Genomic DNA, 22,883 nt, shown 5'->3' with positions numbered 1-22,883 from the left:
ACAGGGATCATCGATTTTGAAAAAGACGGGAATCACAGATAACTGCGGCTGGAAGGAAAAAAATGGGAAACCTGAGTGGTGATTCAGAAGCGATGTGACAACAGAGGGTCTCGTGTGAGCGGAAGCAGCTGGTGATTAGCGCAGAAATCATCATGAGAGACTTAATGATATGGAACAATTATTGATGGATAACTTGTGTACAGTGCAAAGATTAGATGGGTGAACAGTGGAAACAGCAGCCAAGAGATGCAATCATTCACACAGCTACATTTAAAATAAGATTTTTAATATTATAGTGAGAAAATATATCGATTCTGTCTTCTTCAGTGCAGAGATAGCAGCTTAAACAATTATCCTCTAAATTCACTCGACCTTCCAGTTGCTCAAAAACATTTTACCCCCCCAAAAAAACTAATAACATGCAGCTTAAAAAGTGACACGTGAGCCTTCCCTGAAACAGTCAGTACAGCTTCTAAAGATAGTGTGAAATAATGTTAGACTTCTGTGATATTTAAGGTTAAAAAGACAAAATTCCTCCTCTCCTTAAAGGACTGAAGATACTGTAGATACTCAAAGCGCTCACAGCACACCAACCTGAAGCTGCTTCGTGCTCGTGTGTGATTTCTACTGTACTTCCTGGCGCCGGTGCTCGTGGCAAACGAACCAGCGCACTAATGAACGCAGAGACAGAGCCCCGCTCTTAATGAGGTCCTCCAAACAGCTAATTACAGTGGGAAATAGTAGGGGGGGGGGGGAAACATGTGGACTCTGCTATACACCGGGGGATTGTGGAATAGATGCGATGTAATATGGAGTTAAACTGTAATTACTGTATGAAGGTAAACTGATAATATCCAGTCCCTCTGTGGTGCACGAGTGGAGTATCAGTCAAGTGTTATCCTACCTGCTGTATACTCATGTAACAGTGACAGTGAAGTAATACAGCCGGCAGGGAGTCTGCAGGTAATCTGTGATTATGGATTTCTCCTCCGTCAGCCTTATGTAAACTGTTCAGCATCAGATGTAAACCAGACCTGAGCTCAAATTAGGTAACAAAGACGTGTTTCTCTAATTTCCTCTGAATCCTCCAATCTGTCACAATGTAAACAGTGTGGTTAATATACCACCTGTTATTAGTAGGACAGGAAGATGGTTAGCTGCTGTTAGCTTCATACCTAAAAGTGTTAAAAACTGCATTTAGAAATATGTTTTTATTCATACATCAAACAAATAGGGGGCAGCATATCACCAGAGGAACCACTGCTAACTGGAGCTAGTTAGCTCAGTTAGCCATGCAGCTAGCAAGCCTGACTTTTGCTGTGTCTCAATTCAGGGTCTGCATCCTTCAAAGGCCGCATTTGAAGGCCAATAACATCACGGCTGTCCCAATTCGAAGGCTCCTCCTTCTTTTCCCTCTTTTTGGAGGATGCACCGCTACAATCCTTCGCGGCGTCCCGGATTCCAAGATTCTTTGCAACATCGCGTGGCGTAGATTGTCACTTTCGCAGCCCTGAGTTACAGAAATCGTGACGCCTCCGAAGGCCGCCAAGGCCAGGTCTTTAAAGGACGCAGCCCCTGAATTGGGATACAGCCAATGCTAGCTCCGGAGGGGAGGGAGGGGGGGGATCAACGACAGCACTGTGGGGCTCAGGTGTGGGCGGGGGAGGCATGACAGGTGAGAGGAGTGAGAGGAAAGGCAGACAAATATCAGATATTATCAGTCACCTCTTGAAGAACAAATTCATGTTATGAGACAGGACGAGCTGGGGCTAGCTGGTTAGCATGCTAACTTCAGTTACTTACTTCTACATCTTTGACATTATGCCAAAACTGTTATTTCACATTGTGGCGATGTTACACACGATAGGCTAAAATTCCTATATCTTAAATGTTAGGTGAAACATCCCAACACTGCAAGTCTACAATGTTTTTAGCCTTTTTAAGCTCATAGTTTTGGTTTTATGGTCCATCAACCACAGATTAAACTATTTTACACAGTCTGCCCAGATGACTAGCTGGTGAAGAAAGTAGAATATCTCAAACTGAACCAGAGCCAAAAAGGAGAGTAAATGCTGGATGTGCAAATAAGCACCGTTAACAAACTGAATTTGCTTCGATGAACTGCTGTGGATCGAAGTTTCTCTCTTCATATAAATAATAGCAGTTTGGTAAAACTCAATTTTTGTTTGTTTTTCCGGCATTTCCCTTAAAATAAATCTGCAAACTCAGTCTACGTGGTGAGAAAAACAAACCACGAGTACAAGAATTTGCTGTCGACCTCCAAGTCGAGCGGTGCTTTGCATCGCGCTGTCGCTCGAAACAGAAGTGTGTCCATGTGAGATTATTTTGCCTCCCAGCATATTGGAGTCAACAAAATCCACATTGTGTGAGTAAATTCTGCTGAAGGTACAGAAACAGTCGAGAAGCGATGCACTTCATCATGCAGAGCTTTCGGTAAAGACTAGGACTTGTACGGAGGCTTCAGCTGTGGATGAGATAAGCTTATTACAGCCTGTTATCTGTGACTCTGTATATATATGAAGCTTGCAGTACAGTAGATTAGCGGAGGGCCAAGAGAGGAGACGGATGGGAGGGAGAGTTTAGGGGGAGAAAAAGAAAATACAGGGAGGATGAGAGCGAAAGAGAGAGAGAGGGAGTGGGAGGGAGAGATAAGAGTGGCAGGAAGTGGAGGGAGGATAAACAAACGGGATGTCAACTTACATACGCAAAAGCTCAAACTCAGGTAGTGGGTGAGTGATGGAGGGGGGAAATGACAAGCAGAGGAGATTTAAACAGACTTACATTGATTCCTTCCCAGGAAAACTCGGTACGCCCATGCTGGGGGTGGGAGGAGAGGAAGGAGAGAGGGGGGAGGAAGGAAGGAAGGAAGGAGAGAGGGTGGAGGGGAGGAGAGAAGTACAGGTGTAGCAGAGGCGGGAAGAGAAGAAGAAGATTTGAAAGAGGAGTTTTTGGGACATGAAGAGTCGGTCTTAAGCCTTAAAGTCCTGAATTACAGTAATTTGAATATTAACGCTTTAGATATGAGGCTGACGGCGCTTAAAGCTGCATATTCAGTTTTTGAAGGTCATGAAAAATGTAGCTGCAGTTTAAGTGTTTCTGATCTTGTACTATATATTTTAAGTGAATTTGGTAATTGTAGTCCAGCAGTCTGGATTTCAGGCTCCTGTCTGTGGTCGTTATTGATCCGTGTAGAGGCTCAGTTACATTCTCAAGTGTTGTAATCCACGGTAGAGTGAAATACAACAGTCTGCACCGTGTTTGGGAATCAGCAGCTCGCATTATTTTGCGGTTTCGAACAGGCACTTAAACCAGTAAACTGTACCATGAAGATGCATGAGCAGTACGAGCTGTATTGTGCGCATGTAAACATTTAAAAAATGACCTAATCTTTTGTTTTAAAGGTGCTATTTGTCATTAGTTGATACTCAGTCCCAACTCGTCAAAAACTAGTCCGTTATTGACGAGCTGGGACTGAGACTTTTATTACAAACTGCACCTTTAATCACAGGAGGACGTGAGAGGCAGTTTTTAATTATATTTACACAACACCTTTCAAAATAAAATGCAAACTAAAGGGCTTCACAAGCTGCAAAAAATAGGATGCTAACAAAAACACCAAAACAAACCAACAAGCAACACAAAATAAACCTAATTGAACAACTACAAAAGCTAATAAAAGCAATAAAAAAATAAATAATAAAATAATACTATTGCACTAAAACGATGAAATGTAACTCAAATAAAATGCCGTGTATATTGTGTAGTCAGTTATGTGAGTCCACACTGCTCACACTGTTCAGGTAACCCATGGATACCATTCGGCCGTGGCCCTGTTGCCGGGGGCAACAACAGCTCCGATTTGGTGGCCAAACCTGGACACCTCATGCTCATATGAGTTTACACACACACATATAATATAATGAATATTTATGATTCTGTACATTAGACGTAACGTAGGGGAGGAACTGTGGTCGCTCCGGTAAATTTGAAATACGCTGCTGTCAGAAGGTTTTGAGTTCTTGTGTATTTCAGGCTTGTTACCTGTTCGGTTCACAGCCCGCCGATCACAGGTGGAGGCGTGAGAGGTGAGACGGAAACAATACTCTAAACTTTATGTCAAAGTAAAATGCCAAACTTTTATCTGCTGTCCTCACGAAGACAACACTGCTGCTGCTACAACCCCGAGTCCACAAAGGTCGACATGCTGTGTTAAACATGAATAAACGCAGATTAATTGTTTACCAGTTTAACAAAGTATTTCTGAGCCCATTTCTCAGGTGCTCGAAGGGTTTTAGGATCATTCCACAACTCCTGACCCAACTTTACACATTAAATATATCGTCTTTGTCTTGTTTCTAACTGAGGATATGTCAGAAAGGAAATGATCACATTCTGTTTTTATTTGTTTGACACAGAATCAAAATGTATTTGTTGTCAGGGTTGTAAATATAAGCAGCATGTTTAATCTATGAAACTTTATTGGCTTTATTGTTTATAAGAAATGCTGATTGAAGATGACAATGACTACATTTTCTTATTTCAAACTGTATATTCACATTAATCGTGCAATAAAATCAACTCAACTAACTAAAATTGTCAATCTGCGTTTATCTATTGATTTGAATGAAGGAAAAGAGCAACAGATGAGGTGCTTTAGCAAAGCAAACCAAAGAGAAAAGCAGAAACTAAAGAGTCATTTCATAAGGCAACAAAAGGATGGATGGATGTTTTTTCCATCAGTTTGTATGAAGAAAGATAATAAAAGTGCGACAGAAATGTCTCCTAAAAACCACTAATGCACCCACAAAGTGAAATAAGTGATTTTAGCCGTCTTCTGTTGGGAAGGTGTGGCACAGAAAAATCCAATTTCAGGCACTCAAGAGGCGGGTTACAAATAAAAGCCTCTAACAATACGAGCTTTTACACTGATGGAATACAACAACACTCGACTTTACAGAACCAACTACATGGCGCCATTTTTGGTTATTGGTGGATTCATTGCAGTTAATTGTTGGAACTTCATCAATAAATCCTACTAACAGCACATTTAATCAACTCAACCAGCCTGTGAATGATTTTATATCAATGTTTTGATGATATTCCTGCAGCATCATGATTAGTTTTGCTCCATCATTTAAACCGTCCAGTCACGATTTAAAAGAAGTTCAGTGTGAAGACATTTCCTCCAGAAGGGCTGCAAAGTCAAAACCTAAGATAAAATATGTGATGAAACTCTTTAATTTAGTTGCATGAGCACTTTGCTGTACCGCAAAAAATACGCGAATGCTTGAAGTCAGCTTCTCCAACATGTGGCTAACGTTGTGAAAGGAGCTTCTCCTGAATCCAAACTAAACCAAACTGCAACAGACAGCTGAGGATTAAAAACAGATGAAAATAATAAGTCAAATAAATGTGCTGCCTCTGCAGACTGTGTCACTTGTTGACCAGTTGCAGTGATTAATTATGATGCTATAGTAACAACACCAACAGTGATATCAGACGAGGGCAGACGGAGGAAACAACATCCAGAGAAGTGTCCGATATCCAACAGCAATATAAATTACAATAATTACACAAAAAAATTCTCCTACTTTCATTGCAGCCTCAGTTTTGTGATCTCAGATAAATACGGGACATTAAATCTATTCTTGTGCAGCCGTAAAGGTGCATCCGTCTTTTTTTATGCGTCTGAAGTTGCTCTCAAAGAGGCAAAACTGATCCGACACCAGAGAGGAAAAGAGGAGTAAAACAGGTCCGGAGCTGTTTCATATGATATTATTATTACTCCTGTGGACATAAAGGTCATCTGTGGAAACAAACCAAATAATAAAAATGCTAATAAGTTGATAACATAGCTGGTGGAAGATGGAGCCGTAAAAAGAGTTAAGAGCAGAAAGCAGTGCAGCAGCGGTGATAAAACATTAAGATGGAGCTTCGGCCTCTGTCTTTGTATTTATTCATGCTTTAATCAGCAGCTGCTGGCCTCAGAGACTAGAACTGGGAAAATCTACATGAATGAATGTGAATTTGGGTCTGACTTTGTTTAAGGCCGTCCTGCCCTGATTAACATTTTCCATCTGGTGTCAAATACAGAGGACGGTGCTCAGATTGAAACCATGGGCGAGCCGCGGAGGAAAAAAAAAGAAAAGAAAAAACGAAAGCCAGAATTAATTCCGTCTTCCTGCGGGCCCCCTCTTTCTCCTCTCTCAATGTAATATTCATGTCAGACGTGTTTATTTTCATGACAAGTGGATGAGGAATAAGAATAATCCTCCTCTAACAAAGCAGCCCTCTGAGGTGGCGGAGGGATTTAACGACGCCTGGAGCGAGTCGCCCGTCGCCGGTCGCCCCCTCGTCTCTGTTTTCTACCGCGGTTACGTTCACACACCTGGAGTCGGAGCGCTTCACCTGAGAGGAAGATACACTCTCCTTAACAAACACGTTGTTAGTCACGTTCACACTCACACAGCTGACGGACTAAACCGAACTAATTGAATAACGGTTTATTTAATCTGTGGAGCTAATGAACACGCTCAGCAGTGGGGCGGCAGCCTGGACTGAGGCAAATTAGTCTCTCAACAGCAAGAATAAATCACTCGCAGATGAAGCAGCCAACGAGGAATATTCGATTATTGAATAAACTCTTCATCAATATATTCTGTTATACTGGTGAACGCTTTAGTGAGAATTAAGACGGGACTCAGAGATCGCGCTTTATCTTCTCTTTGCATCGAATCTCTTCTACTACTGAAAAAAAGATTAAGAAAGGGATTCAAACACAACAAGAGGTCCATTATCAAGAAGGAATGGATGACGTGGAGCTCAGAGCAGAATCATTCCGATTACTGACATCCTGATGGGAAGGTTTTCCGAAGAAATTACTCAGCTGAGGATCTGACTAAAAGCTGTAATGATTACAAACCCTTCTGATATGATACAGACATTGTGCGCAACTCCAGTTAACAGGATGTACTTTACATACAACTTATAAAATAAGATAATCCTTTATTAGTCCCACTTCCAGGAAACATGTTCCAATTACAACAGCAAAAAGGGGGAATAGCAGAAATAGTTAGCATCAATTAAAACGCGTCTTGAGCTCATGGTATCTCAGAAGTCGGCCCAGCCCCGTTTAGTATTGATCAGTGACCCTGTTACTATCATTTTGTCCGATGGAGCAGAAAACTGTAGCTGTTGCACGCTCAATTATTCAGAAAACGCAAACACAAGGGTTCAGGGTCAGCGGCGCCCGCAAAGGATTAATAACTGCGTCTGCGGGCGTATAAATCATCAGATACAGATGATTTATAACGGTCAAACGTGTGTGAGGAGGCGCAAGTGGTGTCTTCTCTGCCCTTGGACTGTGTGTGTGTGTGTGTGTGTGTGTGTTATTAACGCAGCTTGCGTCAGAGGTCACAGGATTTGGATTCAGCAGCACCCCTCAGTGTGTGAATGTTAAGCTCTCACGGTCAAGCGAGGACGAAAAATCAGGCGTCATCACCATCTTTGTGGTGTGTGTGTTGGTGTGTGTGTTGGTGTGTGTACGTGCTCTTATTTTGTATTCAGACTCCATAAAGTATATAACAGCTGAGCTCTCCTCCCTGTAGCCTCGTCAATAGTGAGACTGCAGCAGCAGCATTGTGCGAGCTGAGAAAAAAAAAAAAACCCAAATCCGTTCATCCTCGATAACATTGACCGTCTGTCAGTAAACTGAGATTCTCACCAGCTGGTTGAATCGTCTCTTTACACCGATGGAAATCAAGTCTTAAAGCGTTTTACCCCTGAAGCAGACGGTCTACACAATAATAACCATCCAGCCGTACCTTTTTTCTATACCTGTTCATCCGCCTCAGGGTCACTTGGGTGCACGACTCTATCGCAGCATTCACTGGACCGGACGCAGCGGTAATTACCTGCTTTCTATTGTGGTTATTCGCTGCTTTGTTATTCATAGCAGGCAAATCATTCCACTGCATGCAAGAACCTTAAAGTTAATCTTGACGGAGCGAGTGGGAGAGAGCTGAGAGGGCTTCCGTGTTTTTTTTTTGGTCGATACGCCGACGATATCCTCGTCTACGTCCCAGATCCACCACCCCACTGTGTGTCCTGATGTTCTTGGAGACCAGCGAAGATCTTTTGCACTTGAGACGTTTCCGCTGGTTGCTTCTTTCAGCCGCCTCTGAGACTCGTAGGGCCGTCAGCAGTCTGATGGTAGAAGACGCCTCAGTTGGACAGACTTTTGTCCTCCAGTCTCGCTGTTTTTACTTCTGCTTCCAGCGCTGCATAACACGATTTCATGCGCTCGACCTCCGAGTCCTCCCACTGGACTCTGAGCTCTATCATTCACTCAGTCTTTTAGTGAGAGCACCAGATCCAGGTGAAGGTTGGTGCTCAGGTAGAAATATTAACCGCTGGTCGTAACCACCAGCATCTGCCAGTCACGGGCCACGCAGAGGTGTCCCGTCACTCGCTCGACTGATGTTTTCTGTCCTTCTCAGACACAAAAGTTGCTGCCTTCAGGGGATTAGTTATTTTCAAGGGGAAGGAAATTCATCTGCTTGTTGTCAAAGAGTTGATGTCAGGCTGTAGCGGTTGCTGGTTGGATCTTATCGTTTTAATTCTGGGCTCCAGGAAGTCTTTTCATTTCGTGTTTGTTATTCTTTTACAACATTACAAATTTAGCTTAAAGGGTGAAAGTTTATCGGCGGCTCAGCGGGACAATAAATCACATAACGAAGGACAAAATAGAGCATAATAGAAACCAGCGATAGGGTTTTTTTTGTATGACGTGCAAGATAAGCAATTAATTAGATTTTTTTAGAGCTGTGGGATCATCCTGTCTTTAACAGCTGCTAATCTTTAAAAACATTTCATTAGTTTTTAGTGTCACATGATGTAGAGATTCAGTTTCAGAAGCTTTTTGGTGGGGAAACGTTACAGTTTTGGCATGAAAATGGAAAACATTAAAGAAATTGAATTGTGGTGGAGCATCCAGCTGCAGCTTTCAAAGAGATTGTCTCTGCGGTAACATTTATTAGAAACTCATTAGAAGTCTAAAACCTTTTACTGAGGACAAAAAAAAACACTAATGGCCGTGAATTAGTTTAGTTGCATCTCAATCTCAGTCAGATCTGTTTGTGTTTTCCACCCCGTTTGTCAGACTTTGTGTGAGTTTGGAAGGCACACTGTATTTCCTCAGAGGAGATCTGATGGCAGCACTCGGTATCGATCCGACTTTTAGTGGAACCACAAACAGGCTGATGTTTCAGCTAATGTGCGTCTCGCTGAGCTTTATTCTTCGGGGACGTTTCCTCACTTTGGTTGACAGTGTTTAATGTGCAAATGTGAGTCCAGGCGTGATGAGCTCATGCCTTCTGATTCCTGCGTTCATTAGTAAAACATGAGCTGTAACCTCATTACTTCTCTGTTCGGACGTTCGACCGCTTTAGTCCCGACTGAAATATCTCAACTATTAGATGGATTTCCATGAAATCTTGTTCGGTTTTGGTCCGCTGACTTTTTCTCTGAAACCAACAGCTTTCCAGACTTGTTTTTGCGGAAAAGTGACTTATCATCTTTTGGATGGATTGCTCCAAAACGTTCACGTTTTCCAGATGGAACTGTGATAAATTTGGTGATCCTCTAACTTTTTATCCACCTTCCATTTTCCAAGGGTTTCCTCAGTATTTGAAGCCCATCCGCCAACACCTACTCCACTCCCAGGGACACTCCCGTAATTTCCATGACCCTCAAACTAGGTTTTGCCTGTTTGTCTGAGGTCATCCAAGTTGCAGGATCGTCTATGAAATCTACACACAATCCACTCGTTACATACAGTTTTAACCCGTCTCAACAACCTGATTCAAGAGGCTCAAGCATAGCTGCTCTCTGCTAAGGCACCAGGAAATTTAAAGCTCCTTGGGCAGCCGACCCACAATCCCAAAGAGTTCAAACTGGAGCTTGAACGTTAGCTGATGTCAAACTGTCAGGACAGGATCGCCTTCCAGCTAAAAAAATCTAAATACCATCACCATCGCCTTAGAAAACAGGGATATTTTGAAATACACAGCAAAAGTTGGTCATATAATCCACTGTTATCATCTCATCTTAGATGTTTTCATTGCTTGGATTCTCAAACCTCAGCTGTACTGTGTGTTTGGTGCTGACCAGCTAATATTAACATGTTAAGAGTCTACACACTGAGATGGTGAACGTGTTAGCATTCCTCTGTAGCATCTCTTCTCGGGTTTGTTTTGATTTCTAAAACGGTCCCACTTTTATTTGTCACTATCATTCAGAGCTCTCTAAATTAAAACAATTAAAGACAATTTAAAACTTTGACCTCGCTGCAGCGTTTTGCAAATATAAATAACTTCCTTCATCACAAAGCAAAGGCAACAATCTGAGAAATAAAAAGTCGAGTATGTTCTGATTCCATCGCTAATTCTCATGACAGCCTGTAGTTTCTCCCTCCAACTTTAATAATAGTCTGTTTGCGTTCCTGACTCTGGCTTTGTAGTATTGTTTTCAATGCGTCAGTCTGTCGTTTCTCTGTTTGCCTCGCTCCCAGAGCTCCCTGTTTCTGAGTCTGAATCATCATCTCTGAGCTTCTGCGTTATATTTTTACCAAAATCCCTCTCCACCTGCCGGCCTCTCCCTCTCTCCCTCTGCAGGTCTATAAATCACGCCGAACAGTCATGTTTGAGGAAGTAAACAACTCGAGGGCTGCCAGGGGATCGCTGCTCAAAAAATGAATTCTGGTGCTGAAAAATGCAAACCCAAAAATCTGAATTATGTGCAGCATTTCAAAGCTTCTGTTGCTGGCAGAAAATGTAGAAAATCAGACTCCTTCCCGGAGGAAACAGGAGGAGATAAAGCGACGGGGATTAATGGAAACAAACAAGCTACAGGTCGCCGTAATCAACTTAAACATACCTGTAGACGTGTAGAAGCGAACACGTCAGGCGTCTCAAGTCTTGGGTGGGAGGAAAAATGATGACGGTGAGAAAAAAAAGAAAAGCAGAAGCCAGCGATGGAAAAACAATAAGATGGATGTCTCTGTTTTTGTCTCTCTCTCTCTCTCTCACTCTTTCTGCTGCTCGATCTCTCTCTCTCTCCCCGGGGTCCACAGCTGAGAAGTGATACATGGCTCAGTAATAGTCTGAGCCCTGGGGAGAGCAGCTCTGTGGCCTTGGTAAGAGACTATCAACACACACACACACACACACACACACACACACACCTTCACACCCAGTCACGCACAGCCGGTCACGAGAGTGCAGTCGAACACACAGGTTTGACTAATACGAGCTTCTGAAGGCTGAGACTGATATTTTCTGCCAGTGTGTCCTCATTTTTTAAAATTTTTTTTTTCACACTTTTTCAATTTTCTTGCCAGATATTGAGACGTGTGTGTTCACTACCTGATAATAATTTTCCCTCTTGTCTGGTACAAAACAAGCCGTTTTGAAACATGAAGCATCGTCAGCTCCTGAATGAAACGGGATTTTTATCTTTTAAAGCCTGAGAGATCTATTTTACTGCAGTTTCTCTCCATATGTTAGAGGACAACCTTTCAGTACAAAACACAACACTTAATGTTTGTGTTCTCCTTTTACTGCAGCGTGTTGGGTTTAATATGAGAGTGAAGTTGTGGAAGATTCTGCATCGATGCAGAGACGGAACAAAATCTAGAGTCTGCAGCTTGTGTTGATCGTCCGTCCTCAGCTGGACAATAAAGTTATGTCACGATGCTGCGCTTGTGGGCGGACGTTACTTATGTGGGAGGAATGTCGGAGGCTGAGCTGAGCGTGACTTCTGCCTAACAACAATTACTAATCACGCTGTTTTCACCTGAAGCTCTGTAAACTTTACCGTGTAACTCTGAGAGAGAGTGTGTGTGCAGCAGAGTCAACAGACGCCGTATTTTAAAGCTGCCATGTGGAAACAATATTATTTTGTGAGACACTGCAGGTGGATAAATGTTTTGTTTTTGTAATGTTTACGTATTGAAAAGATGCTTTTATTCTGTGGACTTGTTAGTCTGATTATTGGAGGGAGTTTCTGAATAAAAGGGGAATATAAATAATGAAAAAGCGAGGAGGCCGAACACTGAGATGCATCGAGGGTCATTTTGGTTTGCGAAACGTTGAACAGCTGAATCGTAATCGAATCGCGAGGCTGGTGAAGATTCACACCTCTAGTCTGGACATCCTGAAGGCTCAACGCTGAGTTTACACATGCAGACAGACAACCGTTCAGACTTTGGACAGTGTGGTCTTGATTTAATCTGGACTACTGACTGTGGGACGAATAAATTGAGCACCATCAGGATCAAGACAAACGTGCAAACGTCCGACAGAAAGCTGCCGGATGAACCTTGTTAGGCTGCGTTCAGGCCAAGTTCCAAAAAAACAAAATGTGGTTGCAAGAAAGTGAAAAGCAGTGGAGAGTACTAGAACTATGGAAATGACTCAAGTTTGCCAGGTTCTCCTCGGAGTTCTTTTGGATCGCTGATGTTCGGAATATGAAGAATACCCACAAAAAAACGCTGACATGCAGCTCAGCAGGCCAAACTTCAAAAGTCCACAGCTTCGAGGCATGTGGAGCGCAGCTTCAGGATTTTGCAAGGTCTGATGATTTTAATAGAAGTTTCAATGCGAATAAAATCCGCAACATGAGCCGGGATGCCCCGAGGGGAGTTGGTACTGAATGACCCAGTTCACAACTAGCAGCTCAGGTTCTTCTCCAGATAAACAGACTTTAATATGTAAAAATTGATGGTGTTTTAATTCCAACGTGCTGCAGAACAGAGACACAAACACGGTCCTGATACTTCTGACTGTACACCTTTAATGTTCAGACACACACCTGCACATCCACACTGTAAAGAAACACAAACACTCTCCACACACACAGTGAATAATCCCTCTCTTTTTTTTTTTCTTTCAGATCCGCCTGACCTTTCTTTAGACCGAGGCCTGGCGGCCGAGCAGCAGGAGGCAGCTCTGTGTGAGTAACAGCGCCTCTTTTTCACACCTCTTATAGATTTGAGGAGACGAGAAAGCGAAACTCTTCTCTCGCTGCCATTTCTGTCTGGAGACTGTTCAGACGGGAGGAGGAGAGCCGAGGACACCATGATGTCTTTTTGTATTCAGTCACAGTGGATTTCAGCCAAATGGGAAAATAGACTGAGGTGTGCAGAAATGATGGAGGCATTAAAAGAAACGATAATAGCTTTAATAGTTTTACCTGATCCCCATCTTTCCGTACCGGCACAGCATCCGCTGCTGGAGAGAGAGAGAGGGAGAGAGAGATGAGTTTAAGATAATTTAATTACCACGTATGCTTCAGTTCCTGCAAGGAATCTAACCACATGCAGGAAACACAGATGCACAGAGAAATATCAGTCCAGAATACACAAGTGCTTCGTCTCAGCCGTCCATGAGAGGAAGAGGAGGGACGAGCGAGGAACACTGACAAGGAGAAGGGAGATAACAGTATGTCAAACTGATGCAGCCTTCAACGTGCTCGCCGAGGGAAGATGACAACGCTGTCCAGCATTTCTCTCCCAACACGCGCTCGCACACAAACACACACCGGGCTAAAATTAGATCAATTATCCACGCCAAGCTTTGGCACGCAGAGGGCACAACCAGCGTGAGTCACGAAGGCCAGAGATGATTGTAAAGTGTGTGTGAGGGCGACGAGAGCGGAGGGGGGAGAAGCCTTTCTGCTCGTTATTATCAGAAATAATGGAGCCGTACTTTAATAATCCAGTGGTAATGGAACAGAAAACAGTGGCTGAGGACCAGAGAGACCAGAGAAACTGATTCAACCCTCTCTTTACGTCACGCGATGACCTTGAGTTTGACCTCAGCAGTGAATCAGATTATCTACGTATGAAAAACTTGTTTCAGTTCCAATTAAAGATGCAGGAATAAACCACCTGTCGCAGGTCAAACCAAACACAGCTAACGTCTGCTCACTACACTCTTTGTCGTAGCTATCTATGGCTGAAGCTACTAGCTGCAGTTAGCTCAGTTAGCTGTGTAGCTAATAGCCAAGCCCCCAGAAGTAGCACCAGGGTTTGAAATGTTTAATTACATCATCATGTGATGCACCGGGGTCCAAAAAAGACTTTAAAGACACGATACAGGATCCATCAGAGCTCTGCATCCAACACTGTCTCCACATTTTGATCGTTAGCTCCATGCTAGCGGCCGTATTAGCTGACTAGAGTCCGCTGGGATCAGGGAGTGTTTGGTGTTTACACTGCAGGCATGCAGCCGGGCCAGGATCAGGACTGAGATGATTTGTAGTGGTTCTGACCAGAACAGGAGTGAGAGGACAGGTTCATCAACACGAACGTGGAAAAGAAGGTGGAATATTTTAAGATCTTGCTCAAGTGTGCTCGATAAAAGAGACACTTGAATTTAAGAGGTTTACAGTTGTATTTTCTGTTTAAAACCGAAAATAGGTGTTAGAATATTTCCTTTCTTGACGTGTTGCGAGTTCTCGAAGAACAAAGTTGTTTTATGAGATGGAACAGGACGGAGCTAGCTGGTTAGCATGCTAACTTTGTACTCACATCACAGTCTTTGAAATAAGGTCACAAATTAAATTCACTCTGTTCCGGCACATTTCTGAACATTTTTAAGAGATTCCCTTCTGTGTAAGTCGACCTGAGCAGTCGAGTTGATCTCATCCAGTTTTCTTGTGCTTTCGTCTCGCAGAGGACGAGACAACCCGTCGATGGTACCGGCTCCGGTTGGCTCGATTGATTTTCTTACTGAGGAAAACAAAACTTTAATGAGCAGCGGACCTTCAGGTTCAGTGTTGGAAACAACGGAGACGTGAAACAGCAGTTCGGAAGGTTTGTGTTGAATTAATTCCACAGTTAAAGTTACGATGCAGAAATCAAATCACCTCAAATACATATTATCTCTATTCGTCCTTGACTCCTCGGTGCTCTCTTTGTTCTACAGTTTAAAGCCACATCAGATGTTGTTTGAGCTCCTTGTTTACTTGCTGGTCGGCTGGTTTGGCTGCTGTGTAACGACAGAATAAAGCAAACAGTAAGAAGTTGTGCAGGACAAACTAAATCCTGGGTTTTTCATGCAGTGCAGGGCTGCGATACGTGGATCTAACTTTGGGTTTCAGCTCGGCTCGTCTTTCATCTCTGACGTCCTTTATGTGAATTTTATGGGATAACAGTTATTTTCAGTTCTATTAATCCGTGCGCACAAATTATGAAGACTCGTATCCTTGAACCGTCACAGATTTTAAGTGTATTTTTCCTCAAACGAGGAGACATTACTTGTCAGCAGGGCTCACAATGAGCGAGCGGCACTTTTTTTTTTTTTTTTTGTATTATAGATGGTGTCGACAGATGGGTAATTCTGCTGGTTCTGGAGAGAATGGCAGCAGGATTAGTGTGTGTGTCTGTGTGTGATAGAGAGATAATGAGCCGGCGGTTCAGACAGAAGACTTCGATGTAAGATCGCTGTTTTTGATTTTTCAAGGCCGGCAGGGAAAAAACCAGTCAGAGGAGACGGTGGAGAAACTTTTCTTTTAGAGCGTCCAGATATCGTTTAGTGAGGCTGGAAATCCATCGACACGCGTCTGCTTCACTTCAGCAGATAACGACGGAATACATTAACAGATCTGGACTTCAGACGCTGACCCGGAACTAGGAGACCTTTATCTTTTCCAGCATCTCTCCCACTGAGGCGTCCTTGTCGCTCCTGCTATGATTCATCAGCCTCTAAGAGGTCTGTGAGTGGATGTGGTTCACCTGGTCGTCCGGCCGCCCCGAAGGCCATTAAAGCTCCACCATCGGATCGTTTTCTGTCTCGCCTCCAGCTGGCATCCACCTCGTACCAGTCCCCTCTTTAGATTTGGCAGCTTTTAACACACCTACGCAGCACATATCTCACACATTTAGTGTAGCTGTTTGGTTTATTTAATGTCCTTTTAATGTCACTTTCTGATGGCGACCTCCACCAACCATCAATTTGAACGACAAAAGCAGAGAAAAGGCCGAAAATCTTCACATCTGAGAAGCTTGACCCGGTGAGTTCTTGACATTTTTGCTTCGTTATCGACTCTTAGCTCATGTTCACACTTTTATCTTAACAACTTATGTTTGTTGAATTGTTTTTCTGTTCTCTTCTCCACTTTTTTTGTCACAATCTCTTGGCTTCTTTGTGACATTGTGTTCCTAAATATAAACAAAAAAACAAACAGGATATGAGTCATAACCGGGGAAACGAGCGCAGCATGTAAACGCTCGCCGATGGTTTCCTTCTCGGATTCAACACCTTTCATCGCATCATCGACACGAGTTAAAACGAATTCTCCCCGTCCAGTCCGACACTCGGAGCCGGCGCTAGAATTAGATTAATTATCCACACCGTGCTGCGGCGCAGGGAAGCACGACCTGTGTGAGTCAGCGAGGCCCGGGATGATGCAGGATATTAGATTTAAGTGGTGATGAGAGGAGAGGTCTCCCCCCGTGTTAACACAAATTATAACCTACATCTCAAACATCTCGTGGCAACAACGGAGATTTTAAAAAACACACACACACACTCAATGCCCCCACAGCTCGAGTTGGACCCGAAACGCTGCTGGAGACGCTAAAACACTCAAAGTCGAGTGCCCTGAAATTAGTCCAACTTCAGCGACGAATAATAGAAGGCAGGATGAAGGGTCCTCGTGGGGGGAAATCGCTTAGGTTGTTGAATATCACTCCAAAGATTGTTTCAAGACGAAAAGGATCTTGAGCTTTGTAGGATCTCATCAGTGGACGAGTCCATTGTTCAAAGCTTCAGAATCCTCCTTCAGCCCGTCACCTCGCTCCCGTCGCCTCCTTGATGAAAAGCTGATTGAAGTGGATTTAACAGCTGGAATCAATAAAGCAGCCGCGGACTCACTTATCAGCCCGGAGCCGATATTTCTTATGTATTGTATTCTCGACATATGGTCCAACATCCACATCGATGCAGTCCGCATTGATTTAGTTGCTCTCTGGATGAAAAGGGGAGGGGGGGGAGTCCTGCTGATCGACAGCGGCGGCCTAAAAATACCTCGGCCGTCATACTCTTCCTTCAATGGAGACTCAAGCTTTCCATCCAAATCAATATCAATAAACTCTCCCGAGGCAGGGGACGGAGGTGCTGCTGCTGCTGCTGCTGCTGCTGGTGGATGGTCGTCGTCTCTGTTACGAGGTAGAAGATACAGTTTGAAGATGTGCTTCATCTCCAGGGAACAAGACATGACCGCTCCGAGCAGTCGGTGCTCACAGACGCTGCTGGATGTAAGAGGAAATACTTCAAACTAAAGAAATTAAACGCCTTCATATGAATTAATCCCGTTCAGTGAATATATGTTTGCATGTCGGGCTCCAGGCTCCCGAGTCATGTTTCCTTCATCTTGTTGATAACTGATGAAACGACAGAATATCTGGTTCTGCTCACTTATGATAATGTTTGAAGGCGAGCACTCCTGGGTAAAAGCTAGAAACGGCCTTCAGACATCAGCAGCAGAAAAATATTTTGGTTTCGTTCCCGCTGAATCAAAGAGGCAGAGAGGCAAGTTAGCATCGACATCAATGAGGGAGGAATCGATCGACACGGGAGATGAACAGAGAAGCTTCGACTGAAAACAGACAGAGTTCGGTTCAGCTACGACGTGCCGACTGTTTGTTCTCAGCGTCTCTTTGTACTTTAGATACTCGGAGCAGCAGAAACAAGTTGTGAACACAACAAATCGTCTTTTAAGTTCAGAGCCATGAAACGACTGAGTGAGAGTGAAGTAAATCAGTGACGTCAAAGTCACTCAGTAGAACTACAGTCCACTTTTAAATCAGTAAATTCAGATCTGACTTCAAACCTGACAGCCCTGTTTCACAATTTGTATTAGCTTTTCTCATCAAGATCCATTAATTATACCCTGAGATATTTAATGAAAATGTCTTAAAACATCCTGCAGTATTTCACAATGTTAAAGAAAGTGAGAAAAAGTTTTTGGATCCGTCCTTTTATCTGAATCTGCACCAAAAAGTTGATGGGGTCTGATTCTAATCCTCTGTCCAAGTTTTGAGGAAATTTATTCAGTAGTTCTTTGTGTAATTCTGCTGACAAACCAACAAACGGACACAGGTGAAAACAACAAGATGTAGTTTGATAAGAAGCGTCACAGAAGTCGTTGTAAAGTGAGTTTTATTCATGTTGTGTTTCGTCACATTCGCTGACCTTCTTCATCATTCTGACGTATCATCAGATGAAACGAAACGCACCTTTAATCTGAGTAAACTTAAGCACACAACTCATTAAAACATACAGTGAAGGTCCATCGTTACCTTCCAACACGACCCAGTCGCAGCGATTATACTTCATCAGTCAGAGAAACCAGTGTTGACTGTGAGCTGCACTCAGAGCTTCGTCCTCCGTGACCTCCTTCACTAATGGAGTGACGACCCAGTGAACGTGACCTGTTCGTCCACGCGAGTCGCCTCCTAAAGGGGCTCTGTTATATTCCGCTAGCCGACTCCATGACGTTAGCTAATGTTAGCGGAGCGGAGACGAGGCACTCGAGACGATTCATTTGGATTGTAGAAAGAAAAACAGTCTTCAACAAATCATCGTAGACAACTGAGATAAAAAGGGGAAGACTCATTAGTCTCCAATACAGTTTTTAACAATTCAAGTGACGTCAGACAGGAGAGGGAAAGTTTTACCTTTATAAATAACATAATAACAGTAGAATTAGTGTTGAAGCTCTGCAGTGATTTACCAAAACACTGATATATTGATTTTTGAACCTCCTGTTCACATCTGTCACATAATGATAGCGACAGCAAGTGATGTCGTCCCAAAACCTGGAAAAACACTTTGCATTTTTACACATCCAGTTCCCTCGGGTTTTTTTTGGTTGGTTTTTTTTTTCTGTTAAATGCCTGAAATAAAATTTGTAGTTTGATCTACGACCTACAATTCATCATTAAACATCCCACAGTTTAAATCAAAAAGCTCGATGAGTCACGTGACCGTTTGCAGCTTAACATTCGCTTTTTACCTCTGCAGATTTAATTTACGCTTCTGAAATCAGGCGCAGGGAGTAAGAAACGTCCTGTCAGACTGTTTGCATCGAGCTTCCAGGTCTTCTGTGTGTTGTTATGTTATGAGATTCTTTATCAGCAGCTCCGTCTGATTCGTGTCAGTGTTGTTAATTGATCCTCGCCCACACATTCATACGCAGAACGTGTTTCGTAACGCGTTCTTCAGCCCTGACCCAGAACTGAGGCTGAAGGACGACATCGTCTTCTTTGTGCGGAGTTCAGCTGACTTTGTTCGACTCTCTCTCTCTCTCTCTCTGACTGTCTCTCGCCCTCTCGCTCGCCCTGTGTTAATGAAAGGCATGCAGTCTTAGTCATGACTCGGCTCTCTGTGAGCACAATTGAGATGCGACCCAGGGGATCCTGGAGGCCATTTACTCCACACAGCACACCCACACATGCATGGAGGCACATACAAACCCAAAACCTCACATACACAATCAAGCCAGCGACACACACACACACACACACACACAACCAGAGAGACCTTTGGAGTTGATGGAGCTCCCTGCAGGATCCACGGGGGAGGAAGGAGAGGGTGAGGAGAGAGAGAGAGACACAGAGGGAAGCTCGAAGGAGCAGGAGAGAGGAACAAAACCCAGAGATTGATCGAAGGCAGAAGGGAGAACAGCAAGGGCTGCTGGGAAAATACGATAAAGCAAAAAGCTGGAAACATTCGAGAAGGAAGGATGGAAATCAGTGTGAGCAGAAAACGTGAACTCCAGCTTCGTAAATCTGAATGTTTTCTGCTTTATGTTCTCCTGTAGGACAGAAAACTGAACGTCTCCAGGTTGTGGACAAAGCAAGATGTCCGAGGACGTCGTCTGCTGACATTTTCCTTCATTTTGAGACAGTTTATAGACAAAAATAACTAATAAATGGGTTGGAAATATAGTTGAATAACAGCCGGTGACGCCATTTACGACGACGAATCTGTCAGCGAGAAAGAATACCTCAAACTTCACACTTCACACTGTACTGAACAGCTGTTGGGACTAATAAGTTTGCAGTGTCACTGATCACTCGGTTGCCATTTGACGGACGTTTACCCAGAGTTCCCTGCAGCACCTGGAGGAAACGCAGCGCGCTCCACAGTCATTACTGTCACTCAGCGTTAGACGACCTGATGACCGTTTACTCTTCAACTCTGGATGGCTTCTTCTTCTTCTTCTTCTTCTTCTTCTTTTTTTTTCTCCCATCATCTGTGAAATGTTAATTAGATTTTGGCTCAAATCTTTTTGCGATCAGTTCTCTGCACGTTCCCAGAAGGTCTCACGTCAATCAAACCGTCTCCGTCCTGCGACTGAAGTTTTGAAATATCTGGAGGTGGTTTCTTTGCAGCCGAGCCTCCAGGAAATAATGTGAACAGTGAAGGTTTCTGCAAATCCACAGACAAACGACAGCAGATCGAGTCACACCGGAGAGATTTGTGGAGATTTTCTGACAATTTTTAACCAAAACATCGGATCCATCAGTGACCAAAACAGGTATTTAAAGCTGAATCGTGGCGTTTTCCAAACCCTAACCAAGAGGTTTTGGGGCCTAAACATAACCAGAACCTAAAGCACAGCATTGTGACAAGACAGAAATATAAAAATCAACATAAACAGACGTAAAGCTGCGACATAAAGAAACATTCGGTTTAAACTTACCCGTTGCTTTTGCAGAAACAAACTGAACACTCAACACTGATTAGACATCAACATAAAACACTGGAAATCCTCCTCTTACAACAAATCCTTCAAATAGACGACGTTGGGTTGGATACAGATAGTTTTCCCGTTGATTGACTGATTTGAAATCGAACCACAGCTCGTTGTACGGCTCTGGATTTCTCCTGCAGACGCTTGTTGAGTCCTGTGTTTTTAATTACATGGCCGACACTGCCGGCATCGCTCTGATGTGACGGATGCTAATTCCGACTGTGATTGCGAGTCGTGTTTTCTGTTAGACTGCGAATCGGGCGGCGTGGAGCTTCTGCGGGTCGGTCCGGTCCGTGAGAGGCTGCTGACCTTTGAGGAGAAGGTCGCTTCTGTTTGTGCTCGGAAACCAAAGTCTCTGCAGTGGAGTCGAACGAAAACAGACGGACCGCCGGATGAAAAGTGGGACCCTCTTCTTCTTCTTCTTCGTGGCCTCAGATGTTATTTACAGGTTAAAGCTTTGATTCACATTAATATTAATGATGATGAAACCCAGAAATAGCGGCTGCGCTCGCTCCGGTTTCCATTGTAACACGTCTTCTGTTTTGGTTTGCCGCCGTCCTCAGAAAGCCTCGGCTACACCTTCCTTCAGGGCCGCTCCTCTGTCGTCTGAAGATTACAATGCCATCGGTGTAAATGTCGCGCCGCACACAGTCTAATCTGTTTGGCAACAGTGCGTAAGGTCTCGGGGAAATGAATCTGAGACATCAAAGTATGACAGAGGAGCGCCGCCTGCCAAACGGCCCGCCGGACCGACACGCTTCATTTAGCCGGGAACATTTTTTTTTTTTTACCTCTCTCAGTCTGCAGGAGACGGTTTCAGCAACGTCGTCGTGTTTTTACTGGGTGAAATATATCCACAAACGTCTTCTTTTGGAGAGACTGAGTCAGAGAGAGAGATTTAAGCGACTTTATTTAATCTGTCTTCAAAGCTACAAGCAGCAGAGATGTTTATGTAGACGTACGTTTTATCAGCATTAAACAAGAAGAGGAGCAAATTCAGCTCGTTCGCTCGGAAAAAATAATATTTGTGATCATTTCTCCGCTCACAGGAAGTGAGGAATTAAAAAGACTGTTGATGGTTTTGAGCACAAAAACAGGATGAGCGAACCAATATTATCTGTTTGGTTATTAGACTGACCTTCTCAAGACGAACTGCAGCTTCTGTCGCTTTACACCAGAGGAGCTGCAACAAGTTACTGAGTAGTTGTCGACTTTTAAAATGTCACCGACTGTTTTGATTGATCGATTGAGTCATTTCTAATGTCAATATTTCCTGTTTCTTTCCTCGTCTATGACGACACACTGAATATCTTTGGGTTGCAGCAGTCAACAGATTGACGATGAAAACAACAACAAGGCTGCGTGTTTTTTGACGACATCTCGTCGGCTGCTTTTCACTTCCAATACTTTCATCTTTTGCTTAAAACTTTACGCTGCCAAGTACAAGGTAGGTGTAAGACGAAGTTCAAGTTGTGATGTTAGAACAAACTGATACGTCCAAACTGTAAACATGCTGCATGCAACAGTGTAGACTGAGTGAAGGAGTCAGTAAAACAGCATTTTCTAATCATGATCAATGTGGTTTCTTTTGACCGTGATGGCAAAAGGATCCCCAAACTTTAACTAAGTGGTTATTTTTATTCCAAACACAAAGTTTACATCAGTTTTGTGCTGACTCTAGCGGTTAGAGGTCATTTATAATCATCAGACTGTTCCGTCGTCACTTTAAGAAGCCTTAAACCAGGATCTTTCCCTCAGCTAACTGGATTTTAGCGTTAACGTTAACCTGTGTTGGTGTCGGAGGGCGACAGGCGTGTTAGATCACAAAGAGCCACAAACAACAAATTTAGTTGTTTAATGCGAATGACTTGTTGATTAATCTGTTGTGTTTTCCATCATAGATTCTCAGAGCTGAAGACGGCTTCCTCAGATTCCTTGTTTCTGTTTGACCGATGGTCAGCGACGCGAAGATGCATCTCTACACGATATGAAACAGCTCTGCAGTTTGTTAACGAGCAGAAAGAAACTGAGAAAAGTAA

General features: G+C 43.4%; 2 protein-coding genes across 11 annotated transcripts in view; one reads left to right on the top strand and one right to left on the bottom strand.

The window, feature by feature from the left end:
* LOC119016623 overlaps positions 1-22,883 on the top strand; it is a 56,101-nt gene that overhangs the window by 4,429 nt on the left and 28,789 nt on the right. Inside the window, exons 3-6 of the transcript XR_005074212.1 lie at positions 11,153-11,215; positions 12,973-13,032; positions 14,757-14,896; positions 22,746-22,883. The exon at positions 22,746-22,883 is cut by the window's right edge and continues 160 nt beyond it. The gene's annotated coding sequence lies outside the window, so the exon portion shown is untranslated. The remainder of the gene's footprint in view (positions 1-11,152; positions 11,216-12,972; positions 13,033-14,756; positions 14,897-22,745) is intronic.
* The window catches only part of fam131ba (family with sequence similarity 131 member Ba), a 50,571-nt gene that overhangs the window by 10,806 nt on the left and 16,882 nt on the right, over positions 1-22,883 (bottom strand). For 5 of the 10 annotated variants that reach the window (XM_037092634.1, XM_037092631.1, XM_037092633.1 and 2 more), the window contains exons 2-3: positions 13,273-13,310; positions 2,803-2,838 (exon numbers count right to left, since the gene is read on the bottom strand). In XM_037092634.1, the coding sequence (XP_036948529.1) occupies positions 2,803-2,838; positions 13,273-13,310 (74 nt within the window). The remainder of the gene's footprint in view (positions 1-2,802; positions 2,839-13,272; positions 13,311-22,883) is intronic. The other 5 variants (XM_037092635.1, XM_037092637.1, XM_037092640.1 and 2 more) reach the window with 3 other exon arrangements.

Source organism: Acanthopagrus latus, chromosome 3 (assembly GCF_904848185.1).
Source record: "Acanthopagrus latus isolate v.2019 chromosome 3, fAcaLat1.1, whole genome shotgun sequence".
Classification (NCBI taxonomy): domain Eukaryota; kingdom Metazoa; phylum Chordata; class Actinopteri; order Spariformes; family Sparidae; genus Acanthopagrus; species Acanthopagrus latus.
Note: the sequence above shows the minus strand (reverse complement) of the source record. Positions and strands in the feature narration are given on the sequence as shown.